The sequence below is a fragment of the Lepidochelys olivacea genome (genome assembly GCF_965140295.1).
Source record: "Lepidochelys olivacea isolate rLepOli2 genome assembly, chromosome: 1".
NCBI classification, from domain to species: Eukaryota; Metazoa; Chordata; order Testudines; family Cheloniidae; genus Lepidochelys; species Lepidochelys olivacea.
In genome coordinates, this window is record NC_140411.1 from 232,537,653 (window position 1) to 232,562,581 (window position 24,929).

The 24,929-nt window shown below is 41.2% G+C and overlaps 1 protein-coding gene across 1 annotated transcript in view; it reads left to right on the top strand.

Annotated features, from left to right (window-relative positions):
* The window catches only part of ITPR2 (inositol 1,4,5-trisphosphate receptor type 2), a 350,183-nt gene that overhangs the window by 293,313 nt on the left and 31,941 nt on the right, over positions 1-24,929 (top strand). The window contains exons 46-53 of the mRNA XM_084631622.1: positions 4,435-4,542; positions 7,489-7,681; positions 10,712-10,837; positions 14,013-14,188; positions 16,408-16,572; positions 19,486-19,681; positions 21,600-21,692; positions 24,708-24,838. Of these exons, the coding sequence (XP_084487748.1) occupies positions 4,435-4,542; positions 7,489-7,681; positions 10,712-10,837; positions 14,013-14,188; positions 16,408-16,572; positions 19,486-19,681; positions 21,600-21,692; positions 24,708-24,838 (1,188 nt within the window). The remainder of the gene's footprint in view (positions 1-4,434; positions 4,543-7,488; positions 7,682-10,711; positions 10,838-14,012; positions 14,189-16,407; positions 16,573-19,485; positions 19,682-21,599; positions 21,693-24,707; positions 24,839-24,929) is intronic.

Here is a 24,929-nt window from a genome sequence, read left to right on the forward strand (position 1 = left end):
TTTTTTTTTAAAAAAACAAAACAATGCTTAAATAGACTGGGGAACTCATTTCCACAATATATCATTGAGGCCAGATCTTATTATGTATAGGAAGGTTTGAAACTTATTTCGGAGTATGGTGGATTCTCCTTTACTTGAAGTCTTTAAATCAAGACTGGATAGCTTTCTAAAAGATATGCTATAGCTCAAACAGTAAATATGGGCTTGCTCTAGAAATTACTAGTTGAGGTTTTATGGCCCGTTATGCAGGTCAGTCTACATTATTACAATGGTCCCTTCTGGCCTTAAAATCTATGAAAAAACTATGAGTAGTAAGAATATCCCCAGTTGAATTAGGATAAAAAATATGTAAGGGATCTAAACCCTCCTGCTTTGTGTCATAAAACAACCACTGATTGACGGATGAGAGAGAAATTTTCCCTATTGGCAGGTTACTCCATAATTGTCTACTGTGTGGTTTCTTGCATCTTCCTCTGAAATATCTGCTTCTGACTGTTTTCAGAGATAGGGTGCTGGACTAGATGGACCAGTGAGTTGATCCAGTGTAGAAATTCCAAAGCTCCAGCTTAGGGCAGAACAGCATTTTATGCAGCTACAAAGTGATAGGAAATATTTTTTTTCTGGTTGGGTTTTCGTTAGGGGTTTTTTTTTTTTTTTTTTTTTTTTTTTGCATTCTCTTATTTTCTGATGCAACATTTAATATTTGTCATTTTTACTTTGTAAGGACGTTCACAGATTAAGAATAAATTCAATTTGTCCACTGGTTCTTGGCAATCTCAATGTACTGGAAAAATTGCATACACAGGAGTTTTTATTAGATTAAAAAATGGAGGGATGAGGTTTGCAAATATCCAAATAGCCTAGCAATGAGTTTCATGACTGGCCAGGCTACGGTGTGACAGTTGTGTGTGTTTCTCCTTGATGCAAACCTGCCCCCTTTGTTGATTTTAATTCCCTGTAAGCCAACCACCCTCCCCCCTACGATCAGAGCTGACAAAGGAAATAAAGTCACTATTGTTTTGAATCCATGCATTCTTTCTTTATTAATTAAAAAAAAAGGGGGGAGATAACTGATAAGGTAGCCCAGGTGGGGTAGGGGAGGAGGGAAGGACAAGGGCACATTGCTTATTGTAGCCACACTGCAAATCAAAACTGTTTGAATGACAGCCTTCTGTTGCTTGGGCCATCCTCTGGAGTGGAGTGGCTGGGTGCCCAGAGCCGCCTCTTCTCCCCACCGCCCCACATTCTTTGGCGTCTGGGTGAGGAGGATATTGAATTTGGGGAGGAGGGCAGGCGGTTGTACAGTGGATGCAGCGGCGGTCTGTGCTCTTGTTGGCTTTCCTGCCACTCCACCAGATGCCTGAGCCTGTCCGTTTGCTCCCCAATTAGCCTCAGCATTGCATCCTGCCTCTTCTTATCGCGCTCACTGAATGCCTCCATGCATTCAGCTGTGCTCTATCAGTGCGGGAGGACAGCATGACCTCGGAAAACATGTCATCGCGAGTGTGTTTTTTTCGCCTTCTAATCTGCGATAACCTCAGGGACGGAGATGATAGGGGCAGCATAGAAACATTTTTACCTGCAGGGGATAAAAAGGGAGAGTAAAATTTAAGGTGATACATTTCTGAGAACAAAAGGGAGACTCTTTCACAGTGAATCAAGCAATTCACAGCAGACAGCACACGTGCTTTAGGTACAAGGTCGCATTTTGCATTTTATATTGAGCGCCTGCCGCTATGGTGACACAGCACATATGGCTGGGCAACAGAATTCGGTTTCCAGGCAGCCATGGTAAGCTAAAGGGTACGTGGGTTTGGCTTCTAACACCTTCATAACATGTGGGAATGTTTTCAAACTGCAACATGCTCCTTTCCCATAGCCACCAACGCCGGTTGGGTTTGCCATTTAAAAGGAGGGGCTGCGTTTTTTGGGTGTATGTGCAGCACACACCTCCCCTCACCCCTCCACGTGGCTATTTGGGATGATCCCTTCGCCGCTCCCCCCACCGTGTGGCTATGGGATGATCCCTTTTAGCCAAGCGCAAATAGCCCACGAACGGGGTCCTTTTACTGTACCCTTACAAAAATTCCCCTATTTCAACCAGGTGACCATGAATGATATCACTCTCCTGAGGCTAACACAGAGATAAAAACCAAATGTTGCTTGAATGCGACCAAAACCCAGGACCATTCGCTGCCATGCTTTGTGCTACAGTGATTCCAGACTACTTGCTACTGGCTTGGCGTGGTCAAGCGTCCTACCGTGGAGGATGAAATAAGGCAGTCCTCCCCAGAAACCTGCAAAGGCTTTCAGAGTACCTCCAGGAGCGCTTCATGGAGACGTCCCTGGAGGATTCCCACTCCATCCCCAGACACATTAACAGACTTTTCCAGTAGCTGTACTGGCCGTGAATGCATTCCAAGTCTTTAGGGCAAATCAAATGTTAAACACTATTGCTTTTAAACCCTGTACTGTAGTTACAAATGTGAACTCACCAGAGGTGCCTTCTCTTGCCTTCAGGGTCGAGGATCCCGCCTTGGGAGGGTATTGGCTCAGGGTGATGAAAAGATCCTGGCTGCCGGGGAGAACAGCTTCACTGCTTGCCTGCTGCACATTCTCCTCTTCCTCCTCCTCTTCCTCATCCACAAAATCCTCCTCCATGTTGCATGAGACTCCCCCCTTTGCAGGTGTCCATGAACAGTGATGGGGTAGTGGTAGGGTGCCCCCCCAGAATGCCATGCAGCTGATCACAGAAGCGGCATGTATGGGGCTCTGACCCAGAGTGACCGTTTGCCTCCTTTATCTTTTGGTAGGCTTGCCTGAGTTCCTTGACTTTCACGCAGCACTGCTGTGTGTCCCTGGTGTAGCCTCTGTCCACCATGCCCTGTGTGATTTTGGAATATATATTAGCATTTCTTCTTTTTGATTGGAGTTCTGCCGGCACAGATTCTTCTCCCCATACAGCAATCATATCCAGTGTTTCCCATTCACTCCATGCTGGAGCTCGTTTGCGATTCTGGGGGGACTGCATGGTCACCTGTTCTGCTGAGCTTACCACGCTGACCAAACAGGAAATGAAATTCAAAAGTTCCCAGGGCTTTTCCTGTGTACCTGGCTAGTGCATCGGAGTTGAAAGTGCTGTCCGGAGCGGTCACATTGGAGCACTCCGGGATAGCTCCCAGTGGCTAATAACGTCGATTTGCGTCCGCACTACCTGAAATTTGACCCAGGAAGGTTGATTTTAGTGCTACTCCCTGCAGAAGTCGATTTTAAGAGCCCTTTAGGTCAACGGAACAGGGTTGCTTGTGTAGACGTATTGCTTTATAAAATCGACCTAATGCGGCTAAATGCAACTTAATCCTGTAGTGTAGACCAGGGCACAGACTCATGAAGTGATAGTACATTTACTGTTGTCTCTCAATAATAACAGACTGTTTACATTTAAGAAGACCTTTAAACAGGGGTGGCCAACCTGTGGCTCCGGAGCCACGTGCGGCTCTTCAGAAGTTAATACGCGGCTCCTTGTATTGGCACCGACTCCGGGGCTGGAGCTACGGGTGCCAACTTTCCAATGTGCCGGGAGGTGCTCGCTGCTCAACCCCTGGCTCTGCCACAGGCCCTGCCCCCACTCCACCCCTTCCCACCCCTCACCTGAGGCCTGCAGTGCCCTTGTTTCTCCCCTTCTCCCCGCCCCCAGAGCCTCCTGCACCACACGAAACAGCTGATTGGGAGGTGTGGGGAGAGGAGGGGGAGGCGCTGATTGGCGGGGCTGCCAGTGGGCAGGAGGCACTGGGAGCGGGGTCGGGGGGAGCTGATGGGGGGGCTGCTGACGTATTACTGTGACTCTGTGGCAATGTACATTGGTAAATTCTGGCTCCTTCTCAAGCTCAGGTTGGCCACCCCTGCCTTTAAACATCTGACAAGACCTAAAGTACTTTTTTGAATATATACAATATATGAGTCATTTTGCCCAACACGGAGGTCAGCTGCCTCTGGGGTAGGAAAACATCAGTTATTTAACAGGACCAGCAACATCGTACAACAGCATATTGACGAATAACTTGTCCATTTGAAATCATGGGGGAAGTTTCGAATGTAATTACCTAATTTGGAAAATCAGCACTGTCAGAGGTATGCAGATTTTATATCTGAACTTAACTGGGCAGTGCTGCTGTTCTAACCTTTTGGTGTCTCTGAAAAACCCTCCAAAAAGACATGGACTGCTGGCAGAGTCAGCATTCATAAAATTTAGCTGAAGACTTGCTTATTTAAACTGGCTTTTTAACATCAAATTATTTATATGGTATCAGCAAATGGCATTTTGGGTTATTATTTACAGAAAGAGGCCCATTGGGGCATGTTTGGAGGGGGCATGTAAGTGGAGATGGTAAACCAGAGAACAGGAAATAAATCAAATGGTCTTCTTTTTTCTAGTTGGCTCGCCACAATAAAACATTGCAGCAGATGCTGAAGCCAGGGTCTGATCCAGAAGAAGGAGATGAAGCCTTGAAGTACTATGCCAATCACACAGCACAGATTGAGGTAAAAAATTCCTCACCAAAAGGGAAGCTATTGTGGTCTGAGGCCAGTTTACTTCCTTCAGAGCTTCTCCTTTAGATTTCTCCTGAAAAACAAAACATATTTAAATAGTGTAGCTTACTTTGAAAGGGAAAAAGCTGAATAATATCATACTGGGGAAGGGAAAAAAGGCCTGGATGTTCTTTAAAATTGGCTTGGTATATTTCAAACAATTGTCCTACCGTTGCTCCCCTGTGGGATACGGGACATTTCTTGTTATGGAAATAATGACTGGGGATAGCAGTAGTGTCTTGTAGACAAGAATAGTTCTTTGTAGCACATCAGTCACATAAACGCTGCTTTTCAAGTCAAGGAGGTTTATGGATCAAATGAGAACTTTGGCTGTAGTACAAAGTTTTTGAAGTGGCTTGAAGATTCAGTGCAGTTTTTGCCTAACAGGATGAGGTGGGTCTGGTTCATCAGCTCCTTTCCATATTGTAAACAGCATTCACCTGTTGGACGGAAAAACATTTCTTGACTTTGGCGGTAGTAAAAGGTGTAGAGTTCAAGGGTGGCAGCTTTAAGGGGATGTGCCTGCGAGGTGTGCAGGGCTGTCATTTGGAAACTGTGACTATCTGATGCAAATCCAGTTGATTAAGGGTGAGTAATTGCACGTAGACTCTCGTGTCAAACCACATCCTTCTTGGGGTCTGGTTTATTAAAAGAAAATCACAGTTCAGTGTCATTTTAAGTGAAAGCCAGTCATTCCCCAGCTCTTCAAAGTTCTGTCAGCTCCTGCTGGGCTCACTAGCTCCTTCCCAAACCCAGTTCCTGCTCCTGGCATTTCCTAAAGCCTCTTCCTCTTCAGGCCTCTGCCCCTTGTGGCAGGAGGCATCAGCCAAGCCTGTGGAGAGCCCCTTCACAGATCCTCTCTCACCCTGGGTCTCCTGCAGGTGTCTTGCTGTGGAGCAGCTCTCTCAACCCTCCTGCTCCTCTGGGTCTCTTTCCTAACTGTACTTAAGCTGCCCTTATATCCCCCCAGCTGGCCTAGTTGTTAGTCATAGGCCCCCATCGCATGACCCTGGGACTGAGAGGTACAGGTGAGGTGTCACCCAGGACTCCCCTAAAAGGTCAGAAAGAAAAGGAGTACTTGTGGCACCTTAGAGACTAACCAATTTATTTGAGCATGAGCTTTCGTGAGCTACAGCTCACTTCATCGGATGCATGCCGTGGAAACTGCAGCAGACTTTATTTATACACAGAGAATATGAAAAAATACCTCCTCCCACCCCACTGTCCTGCTGGTAATAGCTTATCTAAAGTGATCATCAGGTGGGCCATTTCCAGCACAAATCCAGGTTTTCTCACCCTCCACCCCCCCACACAAATTCACTCTCCTGCTGGTGATAGCCCATCCAAAGTGACAACTCTTTACACAATGTGCATGATAATAAAGTTGGGCCATTTCCTGCACAAATCCAGGTTCTCTCACCCCCCTCCCAAAAACCACACACACAAACTCACTGTGGAGGGGGGTGAGGGGGTGAGAGAACCTGGATTTGTGCAGGAAATGGCCCAACTTTATTATCATGCACATTGTGTAAAGAGTTGTCACTTTGGATGGGCTATCACCAGCAGGAGAGTGAATTTGTGTGGGGGGGTGGAGGGTGAGAAAACCTGGATTTGTGCTGGAAATGGCCCACCTGATGATCACTTTAGATAAGCTATTACCAGCAGGACAGTGGGGTGGGAGGAGGTATTTTTTCATATTCTCTGTGTATAAATAAAGTCTACTGCAGTTTCCACGGCATGCATCCGATGAAGTGAGCTGTAGCTCACGAAAGCTCATGCTCAAATAAATTGGTTAGTCTCTAAGGTGCCACAAGTACTCCTTTTCTTTTTGCGAATACAGACTAACACGGCTGTTACTCTGAAACCTAAAAGGTCAGCTCACCCATAGACAGTACTACATTCATTGTGCACCAATACCCAGACACACTCACACACTAGTTTTGCTATCCTTGAGGTGAAGATACATAAATATATTGTTCTTAAATATCAAGCCATTTCAGAATGGAGAGAGAAGGCAACTTTTTGCAAAACAGCCACAGCTTTGGGGACTTCCTGAAAATGAGGACGTAAATGACTCTGAGCCCAACACTGCTTCTGTTGAAATAAGAGAGAGGTTTGCCAGATCTGGGCCAATTGTGGAGTTCCAGATATATAGTCTGTCAGCTCAGCATACACAATTTGTTCAATTTGTAACTCAAATGATGGTTCCATGATAATGAGCTCTCCAAAAAACCTGGGATCTGAGATCCAAGGTGTGTTTTCCGCCTAGTGCTGCTTCACCAGTAATACAAACTCCACAGTCAGATTCAGCAAACATTTCTAATAGAATGGAATCCAGCTCACTCTCAAGTAGTTCTGTTGGTTGTGAAGGAATAATTGTAGCAATATCTTGGGTTTTGTCAAGTAAGCAGATAAAACCCTAAGGCACATAGAAACTGGCACTATCTGAGTAACAAGGTGCTCCTTTCACATAGCCCCTTTCATGATTTACAACCTCATAGAGATGGGCTCAAGCTACAAAATGAAGTTCTTCATCCAAATGCTAAGCCCTTTAAAGTCTGAGAATGTTTGGATATGAAGTTTTGCTTTAGCTTATTATAAATATGGGGGCAGTTTGCAGGGCTCAGATTTGGAATGTCCTCAAAGATTGGGGATACTTGGATCTAGATTTTTTATTTAAGGCACACCTCATTTTAAGGCAGGTTTTTGAAGGCAAAGAAAATTTTAGTATAAATTACTTAGGTAAGTATTTTTTAATGTAGTGTCTTGGTGTAATTGAAATTTTTAAAATTAGTTCAACACCAGTTTGTAAATAAAAGCAAGCTCTGAGTCAGAAGGGAATCACAGCATGACTGAGAAGTTTCTGACCCTGAAAGACACATACATTTGTATTTACAGATTGTCCGTCATGATAGAACCATGGAACAGATAGTCTTCCCTGTCCCCAATATTTGTGAATTCCTCACTCGAGAATCCAAAAGTCGTGTATTTAATACAACTGAGAGAGATGAACAAGGGAGCAAAGTGAATGACTTTTTCCATCAGACAGAAGATCTGTACAATGAAATGAAGTGGCAGAAGAAAATTAGGAGTAAGTACTATCTGTAGTTTCAAGGATTTAGTTTCAGGTTGTCTAATTGTATTTAAAACCTGTAAGTCACCAACCAAGTATTTTCCGTTTTCATTTTTACTTGTTTCCAATCCCTTTGATATTACAAGAAAACATTTTCCAAACCCAAGATTGTAAGTCACTGGAGATGTGCCACCTGCGGGGGGGGGGGGGGGGAAAGAGAGATACATACACAAAGAAGAAATAATATGGAAAAGTGACTAATGAAATCATCTTCTGGGCTCTCAAGACCAGAATTGAGTGGTGGACTAAATGGGTGTAACTTCACTGAAAATTAGTTGACCCAATTATGCCAGATGGAATTTTGGCCCCTAATGTTTAACAAGAACATGTGTAGTTGTGTACTTATACTTTTAAATGTAATTCACTGAAAACGTCTTTCACCTTGGGCCAGATCCTCAGCTAGTGTAAAACAGTGTGGCTCCCATGAAGTTAGTGGAGCCCTGCCAATTTATACCAGACCTCTTTGCACTGAGTCATTATTTACTATTCCTGGAGAATGATCTGTTTTCTTAGTAATAGTACTTTGCATCCCAGGATCTTTTAAAGCACTTTACAAAAATCCAGCTGGCTTAATTCCCAGCAGAACCCAGTCTGTGAATCCTTGGTGGCCAAGGGGACATACCTACTCAAACTGTTTACAACACCCATTCCACTGGAGGGCGCAGCTCCAGCTGGCACAGGCAAGAAAGTGGGTGGTGCTAGTTTCAGAAGGGACATTGCTAGAACACAAAGGGTCAGCTGGCTGGTTCCCTGGGGGTCTCTCCCAGGAACCCCACACAGAACTTATAGCTGCTCCCCCAGGATGGAGTTCTCAGGGGAGGCAGAAGATTTGCTGCCATGTGACCTCCCGTAAGAGTGAAGTTGTTTCTAGCATTTCAGGAGGTGGTAGATGGCAGCCCTGTGCACCTTCCAGGGTAAATCCAGCCTTTTCACAATTAAGCTTCACAGCATTCCTGATAAGGAAGTGGGATATAGATCTAAGGATCTCTTCATCCACCATTAACATGCAGATGCCTGAGAGGTAGAATACAGCAGCTCTTGAACAGTTCACAGCAGCATTGCACAACCAGTTAGGAAGGAAGTGAAGAATACCAGATATGGACAGAACTGCAGGAGGATTTGGCTAGCTAGAGTGGAATGAATTAATTGGAAGCTTTTACCACCACTAAAAACATGATGTTGGGTTGTAGTTTTTGTGAATTTAATTCCCAGGGTGTAGTTTCTATTTCAAAATAATTCTGCTCACACAGTAGGACTGGGATCCCAGTTAAAAGAAACACCAACAAACAAACAAAAATCCCCAAGTGCTGTCTGAGAGAGCGCAGACTTGGATCTGACCTCTGTAATGCTAAACAAGCATAGATTAGGGGTTTTTTTAATCCAAAACAGAAATGCCCACATTTCCTTCCATAGATGAAACACTTAACAAGCGTCCCTATTATTTTGTTTGAAAATGCAATATACATTCAAGTGCTGTTTAATCTTTACCCCAGTGTCTGAGTTGCTATGTTATCGTACAATGCTGCATTGCTTGAAATGAGAGGATGCCTCATGCAAAGGCTCCAGATCCTTAAAACCCAGAAGTTAACAGCCTAATTTTACCACAAGTGAATCTTAATGTTTAGTCTGAGCTGACTCTAAATGTGGGTAATTAAAGCTGACCTTACTCTGAGACAAAAAGATCCAGTTTGGGGAGTTGTCTGTTTCTAGGAGTCAACTATGTTCTTAGTCATTTCCAACAGTATGTTAACAAGTGAAGTCCTACAGCCAGCAGAAAGATCCAAGAAGGTCAAGGGTGCATCTTTTATGCATACAGGAAATTCAGAGCATTCTAGGAGTCTTTATAATTTCCTGAGAAAAATGTAATCTTCAAATAGTTAAATGTCACAGGTTTTAGAGATTTTGAAACACCATATATTAAGATTTAATTGGAATTAACATTTTCGAACACTCACCTCGTGGGGTCCTAGAACTTAGACTCAAGCCCAAGCCCAAATGTCTACTTCACAATTAAACAGTCCGTTAGCCCAAGCTCCATAAGCCTGAGTCTGCTGGTATGGGCCAGCAGCAGGTGTTTAACTGCAGTGTAGACATACTTTAACTGTGTTTGTACAGCCTCTAGCACAATGGAGCCCTGGTTTCAGAAAGGGCCTCTAGGTGCTATTACAAAAATAGAACAGATCTATTTAGTTATGAGGGAGGACTTAGAAGTGTGAGCACTGCATGTAAAATACTAAGACTCCTCAGTGATTCTCAGACTTTTTTACTGGTGACCCTTTCCACATAACAAGCCTCTGAGTGCGACCCCCCCATCAATTAAAATGCTTTTTTATATATTTAACACCATTCTAAATGCTGAAGGCAAAGTAGGGTTTGGGGTGGAGGCTGACAGCTCACGACCCCTCATGTAAGAACCTTGCGACCCCCAGTTTGAGAACCCCTACCCTAGATCCTTATTGGCAGGGTTGAGCCTTCCTCTCTCCCTTAGGTAAATTGTGATTTATGTGGTTTCAGTGGGTCTTTTGGAAAAGATCGTAAGCCTGAGACTTTGACTGTTCTGTGAGGTCATAAAAAACCCATTGCATTTTTTGTAACAGAGGGTCTGTGTTCCAGGATCTTTGACCAAAACATCCTCTTCCCTCCACTCTTGTGAAGCATACAGGGAGCCATTTGTCCACAGATTTCCCCTCTCCTTTCGCTGTCAAGTGAAATGATTCCTTCACAAAAGGTCCAGTCCTCCAAACTTAAAATAGGTAAAACTCTTGTTACTAAGCCCCGGAGGGTCGTAATTTATAATAGATTACTGGGATCCTTCTGGGTGGAAAAGCGCCATGTAAATACAATATACTAGGACTATTCAACCTGAATATTTATTTTGGACTTTACTGTTCTCCATTAAGCTGCATTTCTTGTTTGCATGAACCTGTTGCTCATAAGCTCATGCATCTCCTTTTCATTTCTCCAATGCTGCTTTTCTCTCCTGCCTAGATAACCCAGCCCTGTTCTGGTTCTCCAGACACATCTCTCTCTGGGGGAGCATTTCCTTCAACCTGGCTGTATTCATCAATTTAGCAGTTGCTCTCTTCTATCCATTTGGAGATGATGGAGATGAAGGTAAGTGATCTTTTTTTTTCCTTATATTAGTGAACATTTTCAGTTATAAAGCAACACAAGCCATTCCATCACCAAATAGCGATTCCTATGACTCTCCTTCTGCCTTGCAAAGCTCTTGAATAACTTAAACAGAACAGGTTTCAGAGTAACAGCCGTGTTAGTCTGTATTTGCAAAAAGAAAAGGAGTACTTGTGGCACCTTAGAGACTAACCAATTTATCCAAGCATGAGCTTTCGTGAGCTACAGCTCACTTCATCCGATGAAGTGAGCTGTAGCTCACGAAAGCTTATGCTCAGATAAATTGGTTAGTCTCTAAGGTGCCACAAGTACTCCTTTTCTTTTTAAACAGAACAGCTAAGATTTTCAGAATTCACTAGTCATTTTGGATGCCCAGTTTGAGCCACCTTAACGGGGCCTGAATTTCAGAGGCCGGACGCTCAGCACTTTCTGCAGATCAGGCTCTGATAAGATGTCTCAAATCAGGCACCCAAAATCACAGGCACAGCTGAAAATCCAATTCAATAGACTTAGTTGCTCTTGAACATTGTTGTATGATATAATATGAGTTGATTCTATGGTGTGTTTTTATATACTGTAGGAATCTCATGGGAAAAAATGTGCTGGAATTGTTAGGCATAGTATTAATTGCTGCCATCGGTTTGGGCAGCTGCCAGTGTGGTATTTGGTATCAGTCCTATGACAAGGACAGTATTAGTGACCAGAATTACAGCGAAAAATCTCTAGCAGACATTTGGGTGCTATATAAATCACTAAATGAATATTAAGAATGAAAAGAAATTTGCAATACTGGCAAAGGAATCACGCAGTCTTAAGTTTGTGAAAAACATGAAACTTTTTTTTGTTCTCGTCTCAAATTTTTTGCAGAAATGAAACGTCTTATTTAATCCTCTCTTGTGTCTTTGTATGTGTAATCTGGACTCTTTGGGAAACAAAAAAGCAACACTACCATACATCAGAGAATGTTTTCATATATAAGCCTTGAATATAAGCCATACATCAGAGAATGGAAAGTTTTTTTTTCATTGATTTCAGAGGATTTTGGATGTGGTCAATCATCTGCATTTCTTTGAAAACGTACGGAAATATTCAGTGGCCATTTAGGAAGGCATGATATGGAATGAAATTATTTTAAATATGTTTCATTTGTCAGTTTTTGACTGCTGTGCTGCTATAAGGATAAAATAACACATCATTTGCAAATGGTAGATTTATTAGATTAAAAAGCAATGATGTATTTAAAAGCAAAGTGATTTTTGGCTCTGGTTCATAAGAAATATATTGAATAATATATTCCATCAAATGACTACTGTAGACTTGTTTTTGTAGCCTAAACATGCTTAAATGGGGACAAAGGGGACTGCATGACTCAAGAGATTGGGAATTGAAATAGAGAGCCATTCATCTCTAGGTCATTGGTTCACATCCAGTCCAATTAGTAATGTGACTGAAAGTCACTTCCATCTGATGGCTCATGTGAATGGAGTGGGTGGAATCAGTCCAGGGTCTAGTGGATACATGTGCTCTTCCCAAACGCCACTGCCATAATTGGCACAAACCGATGGGTCTGGTTGGCAGACTCAACAGAGAGGCAAAGGATTAAAGTGGATTGGCAGGGAGACTGAACTGCCCTTTAACCCCCTGAGGTGGTCTCTGCAGGTTACAGAACAGGCACATCAGCAGGGTTATGTAGGGAAGCTTTCAGGGCCGAGATTCCTCCTGTATATAACTGCTCTGTAAAGAGAAGATTCTAGTCTCCACTGCTCTCAATTTTCTAAAGTCTAAACTTGTTTCAAGTGTATGTGTTCCAGACCATAAAGAATAACAGAGAAGAAATAGAGAGTTCAAATTATACCACTTAAACTAAGACATATTTACCTAATCTGAGAGTTTTACAATGTGTAAAATCCTCTGGGCTGCAATCAGTAGGTATTAACACTTAATTTGAACTGCAGGCATGTCTAGTATTAGTTTAAGCAGTCCCAATAATCCAGTGGTTTCAGTGATAGTTCAGTTCACTTTTCTAAATCCCATAATTCCAGGCAATTGTAGATGTAATTAGAGATTTATTGACAATAAACATGGATGTGGCGAAGCAGGAATAGTCACCAGACAGACTCCTTTCTCCCTCCTCCCCTTCCAAAAAAAACTAACTCTAGAGCCAGGGTTTATTTCACGTTTTTTTCCCCTTCTCCTTGAGTAAATCAGCCCACAGCCATGTGTCTGAAGTGCTCGGGTTGATCTAATCAGCCTAAGAATGTTCTTTTAATTTACTTCTGCTATTCCAGCATCATATGATATAAGTGAAACTGCTCTTCAGACATCGGCTCCTTGCCTCAACTGTGCAAGTCCTGTTAAATTAAATTGATTGACCTGAACCAAGGAGGGGGGAAAATGACATTTTAAAGGAATATTGAGGGCTTTGGACCTACCTTTTAAGGAAGAACTCACGTCCAGTTTAAAGGTATATTCCAGATTTGGTAGAAGTTTCCCATTCTAGTTGGTAGCAAAATTATTTTACAGAGCTGGACTTGAACCAATTGCCAGGATATAAACACCCTCAAGTCTGGAGAAAGTTTGGATGCACTCTGAATTTGGAGACCAGAGGCTGTCTCTGTTTTTTCCTAATCCCAGTGATATTACTTAGCCCTGGAGCTGTTGCCATTGTTTCTGTGCTGAGCCTATCTTAACTGCCTCTTCACATTTCCCAGCCACCACCATTTCACCTCACCCATACTGGATGTGCACTTCATAATGTGAAAAATAAGTGTACTACATTGACGCAGTCCAAATATTTGAATATACTGTTTCATGGTACAATGATTACACTAGAGCTAAGGTGCCCTAATGAGCTTTGCAAAAGGGAACTGATTGGCAAATCACTACAACAGACTGTCAAGTTGTCTCTTCCGAGCAATCCACAGATTTAATGAAGACTTTATTACCTACCCTTATTGTTAGCTGTGTGAAATTAACCCTAATACATTAACAGTATTTCCCACTATGATCATGCGAAGTTATGGTCAGAAGGTATGTTGCATGATTCATTCACTTTGGTAGGTAAACTGGCCAAGGAACCAAGCTTTGCTCAGGTTTGTTTCTTGACACATAACTGATTTTCCAAAAGGGTTAACATTTCCTTTTCTTCCCTTTCCAGGCACGCTTTCTCCATTGTTTTCAGTCCTCCTTTGGATAGCACTGGCAGTCTGTACAGCTATGCTGTTTTTCTTCTCCAAGCCTGTTGGTATCCGACCCTTTTTAGTGTCTGTAATTCTCAGGTCTATATACACAATAGGGCTTGGGCCTACGTTGATACTTCTTGGTGCTGCTAATGTAAGTACTTTAAAACTAGCATAATTTCCATTTCCATAGAAGCAGCAGTGTTAAGGGCCATACTTTAAAAAAGCAAGGTCTGAGATCTGTGTACTGTTTCACATCTGCTTTTGCACACACATTTAGCACGACTGGGTTCATGATCGTTCTAACAAGTATCTGTATAAGTTTCTGTTGAATCACAGCAGCTTTATGTTATATCAGAGCTGGGATGGGATTGGGTAGCTGCAAGCTGGCCCTGTAGCTCTAACGTGCTGGTTCAGAAGTTTGATTGAATCATTTTTTTTAAAGGGTATTCTAACTAAAAATAGAGTTGCAAAAAAAAAAAAGAGAGAGAGACAGTCCGCAGCCACTGAACGTGGATTACAGTCCTATTGTTCATTTCATGGTGGCATTTCTACATACTGTTGCGCTGGTTCAGTTCCAATTTCTTTGCAAAGATTTCATTCTCTAATTGTGTTTTAATGTTTTATGGCATGAAAGAAGCCCTAGCAACCTACTAATGACATAGAAATAGATCACGTAGTAACAATGTACATTTTGCCATGACCCCAGGGAACTGATCATTGTATAGATATACTTCATATATATACTGTTCAATCAGACAGGTATTGAAAGTACAAAGCCCAAAAAGGGCAAGTTGTTAGAAGCATAATCAGCTTCTTAAGATGAGCCAGGGAACTAAAAGAAAAGGGCAGGAATGCTATTAAAAATTCAGTATTTCATTGGAATCAAAACATTTCCCAAGTCCTGATTCTGTTTAACTTTCAAGGGACAATGCCAAGATGCATACAGTGGTTGTCTTTAAAAACTTTTCAATTTGGCCTTTTCAAGTAGATAAGGTTTAATGCAAATACCACAATAACACTAACTTCCCTGTAATTAGTAAAAGGAATACCTAAGAAATTGAGCAAATACTGACATAACATTTAGCTACAAAGATAACTGAGAAGTTTTAAAAGGAATATTGCTGTATACAGAGGCACCGACTTTCTGATTCCCTAGGGGGTGCTCCACCCCCACACTGTGTCCCAGGCCCTGCCCCCACTCAACCCCTACCCCCTAGGTCCCACCCCTGCCCCACCTCTTCCAGCCCCAGAGTGCACCCCGCCCTCACTCCACTTCTTCCTGCCTCCGCTCCTTCCCTTTCCCCCTAGAGCCTCCTGTCCGCCACTGAACAGCTGATCCTCAGCAGGCGGTGGAGGGAGGAACTGATTGGCAGGACCCACTGTTGGTTGCTGAGCACCCACGGAGTTGGCATCTATGGCTGTATATGCAAAACAAATTTTGGAGAGGAAAGAGCAGAACCAAAAATTCCATAGTAAACAGCAGATCACATTCTGATCTCAGCTCTGCTTTCTTAAATCTGGAACAACTCCATTGACTTTAATGGAGTTATTCCTGATATACACTTTATAACTGAGATCCAGTTCTGGCCCAGGCTGTCTAAAACTAATGGCATTGTATGCAGTGCTAAGATGCAGTATTTTTAATTTGAATGTACACTATAGGGACCTAATCTTGCACCCATTGAAATCAATAGGAGATTTGCTATTTACTTTAATGGGACAGGACCAGGCTTGAGGCTACCAAAATAAAGTCACTTAAGCTATATCAGAAGTAATCTCCATTGCATGGCTTTGTTTTCTTACCTAATGTGTAAACGTGTACGCTACACATGTCTGACACAGAGATATAGATATAGATATATATAAAATAAAATGTGAATGACAGTTCACTGGTTTTTGCACCTAAAGAGTATTAACTCTGATTTTGCAGCACCCCTTAAGTATTCTATATATTAAATATAGAGAACAGCTTTAGTAACACTATCGAGGTGCCCAGTCAATGTGAAAAAACTGCTAATGGTGGCTGCTGCAGAGTAATATTGTTTAATGCATTGTGCGTGCCTTATATGACATTACGTAGTATCCATGTGCATATTTAGAATAAAGTGGAAGGGCAAGGCAAGGGTTTTGAAAGGGCTTTTGTGCAAAACAGCTCTGCAAACAGCTAGTTAAGTCTGGCCATCTGCACCTGTTGTCTCTTGTCTTATGCTTTGACTGTGAGCTCTTTGGGAGCAGAGAACGTCCTTTTAATCTCTTTGTACACTTGGCGTCCTGGTCCATGACTGGGGCTCTGAGACGCTATCACCATATGAACAGATGATGCTAATATTGTTCTAATGTAGTAAACCTAGCCTTGTAATCTCCCCCCAGCTTTGTAACAAAATAGTATTTCTGGTGAGCTTTGTTGGAAACCGTGGCACGTTCACTCGAGGCTACAGAGCCGTCGTTATGGACATGGCCTTTCTCTACCATGTAGCGTACGTGCTGGTCTGCATGCTGGGCCTCTGTGTCCATGAATTCTTCTATAGTTTCCTGGTGAGTATGTGCCGCCGGGGAGCGGGAGACCTTGCAAAAATAGAAAATACCATTACCCTTGCAGCTGTCTTTGATTTCTTCCTGACAATCATGCCAAATCATGGGTATTTTTAGCATACCGTTATGTGGCTGCCCATTAGAAGCTACTGTTTTTGTTAGGATTTATTGCCTGTGTTACAGAGGTCTGTCTACACATTTCGTTCCAGAAAATCATTAAACAGCCTTCTCTTTGCCCCCATCCCTCCCCAATTCTATGTTTGTATGCTATATCCTTTCCACTACCCTCTGTTTGTCTTGTCTAGTTAGACTGTAAGTTTTTCAGGACAGGAACTGTCTACTATTCTTTATTTGTACAGTGCCTAGCACAATGGGCTCTCATTCTCAGTTTGTCCTTAGTCAGTAGGTAATAAATGTAATGAATTATTTTAATAAATTGATGGGACTGTTATGCAGTTGGTATGGGATGCTTCTGACATGTAGCCTGAAGACATTTTAAATATATTTTCTTCAATTCTACTGACACAGGTAGAATTCCTTTCATGATACAATACAGGTGTACTGAAAGTAACTCCATACAAAATATGATCTTGAAACTCAACTCTTCAAATCGAAGAGCATTTAAAAAAGCCCTTTTTGATGCTCTTAAGTAGTTTTTAATCACTTTCATTTTATTCTGTGGTGTGTAAACCTTTTGGACAGATTTCATAAACCCCTGTACAGTTCAATGGCTTTCACCTTTCATTATATTCAGTTTTCTGAACAATCGAGTCTGTCCAGTAGTTGCAGAGTTTCATATAGATCCTGCTTTCAACACTAAAGGGCTTCAGTTCTTGCTCTAGTAAAACCCCTACTGAAATCAAACTTTCAAAACCTATTTCTGTGCTTACACATATCTGTCCTGTTGTCACTAAAGTTAACAGGAGTTGTGCTAATATGTGAGGACATAAGTAGGCTCAGTGGTGTAAATTTTCGAGATGTGGTACAGATTCTCTGGATGAAATCTTGGCCCCAGTAAGTCAATTGCAAAACATCTATGGACTTCATTAGGGCCAGGATTATACCTAGTGTTTTAGCTGCTGGTCCCCTTTAAAATTAATGTGACTTGTTCCTGAAACAGTATACAAGGCCTGGCTTTAAAAATGTATTCCTGAAGACTCTATTATTTGTTATATATGGTGGGGTTTTTAAAAGTACCCAAGTGACTAAAGAATATATGTCCCATTGAAAGTCCTCACCCATCCCACCTGTAACTCATTCATGCTGGTGAGTACTCACATTCTCAGTGTAAGAGACCACTAAACACTGTGTAACTAAGAGACAGATTCACCAAACTAGCAGTTAGTTTTAATATTGGAGATTTTTTTTAAACCAAAAGAATTGTGAAATGTAAGCTTTGCATTTAGGGGGCATAAAACAGGCAGTAAAGTCTATTTGTGAAAATCTGTCTTACAGGGTCTTTATTTGGTATAAATTCAACTATGATCAAACTTTTAGGTAACACCGAAATTACAAGCATAGCAAACACACCAGATGATACAATCAATGTTCAAAGTGACCTGTATTGATTTAGAGCAGAGGGGGCTTACAAGACATGAAAGGGCGTTTTGTTTTAATTCTCCCTGGATGTAGGATTTTACACTAACAGCAGGGAGACAAAATAGAGACTGTAACTGACCACCTATACACAAGGCGTTAAAAGAATTTTATATTGTCCTAAGGTCACTATGTTATAATAATGTTATAATATGGATTACAGTAGCTGCCACCGAGGTGGCGTGGAATCAAGAACGGTCTATCGGGAGGGGAGGTTGTCCATGGAAGGATCTCAGTCCTAAGATAGAGACTTCACTGTGAAAAAGTTTAAGAAATACTGATATGACTACGTTTTTGCTGTTTTTGAATGGCAAATGTCCATGATTCATTCATGGTATAATTGTAAACATTCCCTAGTTACTTACACATATTCACTTGGTAGTGGAAATACTCAAAACTTATTTTTGTTCCTAATTTTTTTCTCTGTTGTTAATCCTCTCACAAGGGTGTGGATTTCCGATCTCATGAATTATGACTAATACCTTCTACTATGGACGATTCTGATAAATCATTCTGTGTCATCTCATAGCTGTAATCTGTGTATTTTGGAGCTGAAATACATATATTGAAGATAAGACCCAAAGAATTTTAGAACACTAATACAAACCAGAATTATAAAAGAAAAAAGCTATAGTTTCTTGAAAGGGGTTCATCGTTATTGTTATGTTTAGGAACTTGACATTAAAAAAGTTATCTTTATGTATGCTCCCCTTAAAGTTAAATCCTAGCAACACAGGTGATGCTACACAAATAGTACGAATTTTACAAGGGTTATACGAAACAGTAAAATTAATTTTACTTTTTCATAACAAAGTACAGCCTTCTGACACATCTGTAACTTTAAATACCAAAACAGCCCATCAGCTGAATGGACTGTAGGTTATTCACGTGCATGTTTGCAGAATCGAGGGCTTAACTATGTGTGTGTATATAGTAGATGGGCCCAAAATGCAAAATTTTAAATCTAGATCTGGACTCTTCTGCATACTGTGGGGACATTGGGATTTTGGTCTAGCCCATTATACTTCTGGGGGAAAACTACTAAGTTTGGATCCCGATTCTGAATGTTACCGAAGTATGGATCAGCTCATATCTGATGTATAGCATTCCTCTTAAGTTGGTTGTACAGTAATGTGTGTTAATAAAGTTTATCATGCCAAATTCTGCCCTCTGCCCACAGATATCAGTGGGAATTGTATGTGCATGTTTCTGAGGTCAGGATTTGGCATAGGTGTATTTCCTGAGTTGAGGAGGTGTTCCCAACTAGCATCTGTATATTGTCACCTTTATTTGGATTTTCCTGTATTATATTTTTTCTAGTTGTTCGATTTGGTGTACAGAGAGGAGACTTTGCTCAATGTCATCAAAAGTGTTACCCGAAATGGCCGCTCCATTATCCTTACTGCGGTGCTAGCTCTCATCCTGGTCTACCTCTTCTCCATCGTTGGGTTCCTGTTCTTGAAAGATGACTTCATCATGGAGGTGGACCGGTTGAAAAACAGAACACCTATTGCAGGTATTGCTTTTACCTCAAATTATCATCATCCTGCTGAAATTTAGCATTTCTATGAGGATAATTCTGCTCCCTTTAAAGTCAATCTGAGGGTTTTTCCATTGACTTGTTAATAGATTAACTCTAGTAGGTAAAATTATTCTGCATAGGTTTGTTTCAGACATAGGCTCATCTATTGAAATATTACTAAAATATCTCACAAGTTAATTCATTCACTTTTTTCCCATTCCAATTCATGTTGGAATTTAAGAAACATTACACTCTTCACTATTGTTTGAGAAGAGTAAGTCATGGCAAGTTAAATATAGCTTTTTAATACATCTTGTACACAGAATGTATTGTTTTATGCATGTTGCACTATACTGACGTATACCATTTTAACAGATTTAGTAGACGTATGACTGATTTTTTTTGTTTGTTTGTTTTAAATCACCAGGTGGAGATTTTTTGTTTTAAATCACCAGGTGGAGGTTTATTGTTAAATATACACCTCTCATGTATGGAACGTTCATAGAACTTCTGTTAAATACACTGCAAGTTCTATACACAGACTTCTGGGGTAAAATCCTGACCCTAATAAAATCATGGAGTCAGAATTTTACCCTTAGACCAAAAAAATATGGGCTTATGACTAATTCCCTCAGGGGCTGATCCTTGAATGCTTGAGCACCTGCTACCTAACAGAAGGCACTTGGCACCTAGCAGTATCTAGTCAATACTGCACATGCTCTGTACACTATCCAAATGTTCATAACTTTATTTCAAAACTAAATGTGTTCAAATAAGGCAAAGTTCATTCAGGATACTGAGCATACGAAAGGAGAAGTATTAATAAAGCCATTTTGAAGCTGTCTGACATTAACTACACCTTGTTTTCCATATTTGGATCACTTTAAAAGGTTGGGTTGGTTTACACGTAACTTCCAAGCTGAAATCAAGAACTTGAAATTTAATTTCAGAAGGTTTCTGTGACCACTATTGGAGACAGGATACCTAACTATATGAACCACTGGTCTAGGGTGGCAACCCCTATGTTTTTGTGTTCCCCTTGTTGGGCTCTGTGGAGATTGTGTGTGGCTTGTTGCGTTCTTGCTGGCATTCATACACGAGAATCTAGTCAAGAAAATATACAGATGATATTAGAAGATGTCAGGTTAGCAGAATATTGTACAGCAAAAATTCATTTAAAATGTTAGCTTAAGACTCCTTAGATGGGAAGAAGTCAGACTGAATCTATTTTCACTGCTTAAACAGCCTACTATACTTTGGACTATTTGGACTGAATGATTTTTGTCATCATTTTTGCTCCTTAAACTTTTTGCAACACTGATTTGAAATGCAGTAAATTGTCTGCAATGCACAGGGTGAAATTGGTGTTCAATAAAATCAAGCTGATGTACACGTGTACCAACTTTGGGAATGTTAAATTAGTGTTTTACTCAAACCCATACATATTAACAAATGAGTACCAAACTGTGTTTTTATCCTTGAAAACTCTTAAATATTCTAGATTCAGGAAGACTGAATATCAGCTCAGTGTCCTGCTTGTCAGCCTTTGTGAATAATTTATCTAATGGTTTTAAAACTGACATTATTTTCAGATCTGACAGTTGTCTGTTGCTTTGAATACATTTTGTTCCAACTAGAAGTAGTGGCATTTGATGTAATGGTGGAATAGCTGTGATGTACTGCAACTGTAAAATAGTGTGTAAGTCTTCCTTGAGATCGTTTTGAGCTGTTCATGCTGAATGCTTTCTTTCTGCTGTGATCTAATTTGTTCTTGATTTTTTTTTAAATAAATCAAGAATTCATTTCAAGAGATTTGTGGTTTTAAACTTTTTGTCAATGTGCTTGGTATGTCTAATAGATGTACTTTACAGCATGTGCCTCTTGATCAATATCCTGCTTTTCATTTTGTCAGGTATTGGTGAAGTTCCTACCACAACTCTAACGTCCATGATGGAAACATGTGCAAAAGAAAATTGCTCTAATGCCTTACCTATTGCGAACCCAGGTTAGTATAAAAGTCCGCCAAACTGTGATAAATTTAAAGTAGAAGTGTTTGTAAGTTACTATTACACAGGAGAGGCTTTTCTTGTCAGGAAAATTGACTATCATTATTCGAAGTCAGAAGTGGCCACGTTTTTCTACACTGAGAGCTGTGCTGGCAACTTGCCTAGAGTGCAAGTGCTTCCCATACTGGATTTCCAAATACGCGGACATTTATTTGTTATCAAAATCAAATGCTGAATCTTAATACTGACGTGTGCAAATATCTTCCTTCTAGCTGAGTTCATGGATCACAAAAGCCAGCAGCTGACCAGCTTTATCCTTCCCTTGAGTGAGAAACCAGCTGTGAGCTCCATCTTAGGATCTCATAAGTTGGTCTTAATAATGCAGCATACACCACTGAATGCCTGGATACACTTTTTCTGCAGTCCTCATCTCAGATGCAATTTAGCTTGAAGAGCTAAGTTAAAGGGACATTGTCAGCATGTTTCAGAGTAACAGCCGTGTTAGTCTGTATTCGCAAAAAGAAAAGGAGTACTTGTGGCACCTTAGAGACTAACCAATTTATTTGAGCATGAGCTTTCGTGAGCTACAGCTCACTTCATCGGATGCATACCGTGGAAACTGCAGCAGACTTTATATACACACAGAGATCATGAAACAATACCTCCTCCCACCCCACTGTCCTGCTGGTAATAGCTTATCTAAAGTGATCATCAAGTTGGGCCATTTCCAGCACAAATCCAGGTTTTCTCACCCTCCACCCCCCCACACATAAACTCACTCTCCTGCTGGTAATCTAGTCAAAAAATTTTTTAAAACCTTAAAAGTGGTTTCACATACTATAGCCCTCCACTACTTATGTGCACTAAGTGACTTTTAATCTCTCCTGTTGCTGAGAGAGAAAAACTGAGGAAACTGACTATATAGGGGAAATAGTGAACTAGTTTGCTTATGAGACTGTTACGTAAGGTTGTGCCAAAAGCCTTACTAAAAATCAAGATATATTAAGTCTACTGCTTCCCCCCATTCATGAGGCCAGTAACCCTGTCAAAGGAGAACGTTAGGTTGGCTATAACTAAGTGCTTACAAATTATTTAATAACTTGTTCCAATATCTTTGCAAGTATCAAAGTTAGGCTGGGGGGGTCTGTAATTCCCTAGGTCCTCCTTGTTCCTCCTTTTTAAAGATAGGTACAATGTTTGCCCGTCTCCAGTTCTTGGAGACCTCACCCTGTGCCCCATGTGTTCTTGAAGATGATTGCTAATGGTTCCAAGATTGCTTCAGCTAGTTCCTTAAATACCCAGAATGAATTTCACCAGGCCCTGCTCACTTGAGTATATCTAACTTGAACCTGTCCTTCCCTATTCTGGCTTGCGTTCCTTCCCCCTTGCTGTTAATATTCATTGCAGTCACCATTAACCTTTTTAGTGACGACTGAAGCAAAATAGGCATTAAACACCTCAGCCTTCTTGATGTCTATTATTAGTTCTCCTTCCCCACTAAGAAGTGGACCTGAACTTTCCTTTGTATCTCTTGCTTCTCGAAGTCAGAAGTGGCCACATTTTGCTTCTACTGTATTATAGATCCTCTTTCTATTGCCTTATGTTCCTGGCTACATGTGACCCATTTTGTGCCTTAGCCTTTGATTTTCTCCTTACCCTGCTTGTGCTGTTCTTTTCTACTCATCCTTAGCAACCTGTCCATGTTTCCATTTTCTGTAGAATTCCTTTTTAATCTTCAGGTCATTAAAGAGCTTCTGATGGAGCCATATTGGCCTGTTACTGTTCTTCCTATCTTTCCTTCATAGTGGGATAGCTTGTTGCTTTGCCTTTAATATTGTCCCTTTGAGAGTGCCAGCTCTCCTGAACTCCTTTTTCCCTTAGTTTTTCTTCCCATAGGACCTTACCTACCAGTTCTCTGATATTATACTATTATTATTATAATCTAGGAGGGAAGATTGACAAATATCTATACCGATAGTGTATTAGTGCTATAGGTCATTTGGGTTCAGGGACTTACCATCCATTACTTTGCCTTTCTTTCTGCTAACCTGTATTTAAATCAATATTGATATAAGGCATTATCCGTAATGTGAATTTTGGTTTACTGAACAAAGGGTTTTCAGTCAATCAAAGATATCTCAGAGCCCAAAGTGTGGCACCTTCACAGTAATTTCTTACATTTACCATTTCAGTTAACCAGGGAAGTTGAAAATTGACATTTATTAAATTGTATTATTTCTGAAAGCTCCACACTGAAAACCAGCACATGGAAGAAATGGGAGAAACCCTGACCTTGTGCATCCCAAAGAGAGAGTAGGGCCCTGTGCACTTTCATGCTTATGGCCCAACCTACATCTTTGTAGCCTGGCCGCAGTGACTCAGCAATTCTGTGGCATACATAGGAATAGAACCCAGGTTTCCAGGCCTCTATTGCCCAATCCAATACCTTGAGGTCAGTGGGTGTCTTTCGTTTTCTTCAGCGGGCATGCTCTTAGTCCTCTGCCCTAACCCTGATCACTGCTAGAATGAGTCACACATAAGCCAGACGCTGTTTAATAGCTGGAAATGATGGCATTACTTGGTTTATATGTGGGTATGTAGGGGAATGATTTCATGAGAGACAAACTTCTGAATGTACCTCTAATTCCCATACATCATGTCTCTCTCTGTCAGCTATGCACTCAGGGATCCATTGAAGCCAGTGGGAGTACTCGCATGAGTAAAGAGTATTCTCATGAATAAAGCTTGCAGACTTCGGATATTAGCGGGGTTACCTGTGGGAGAACAAATAAGGATTCTCACCACCTCTCTGTCAGGTTAAGTGTATTGCTGTCAAAAAGCTATAATGTTGTGGCTTCAAAATTGATAGGGATGATAAATAATTACAGCTGTAGAATGATGAAAGGCAAATTACATTAGCAGCCACTTTTTCGAATAAACAGAGTGTCTATTGCTGTGTTGGGAGTGATCAGTTGATGCTTTGGTTTACAAGCCTTTCTTTGTTGTGGCTGTAGGTGAGGAAGAAAAGGAGAATGGAATTGAGAGGACCTGTGACACTCTGCTAATGTGCATTGTTACAGTATTAAACCAAGGCCTGAGAAATGGCGGTGGTGTGGGGGACGTGCTAAGAAAGCCTTCCAAAGATGTAAGCATTTGTCTAACAGAATGCAAGTATATTTTCTCATGTGCTTCGTGAGCTCTGAAATCAACTTTTACAGGATATAGGAAATATTTTT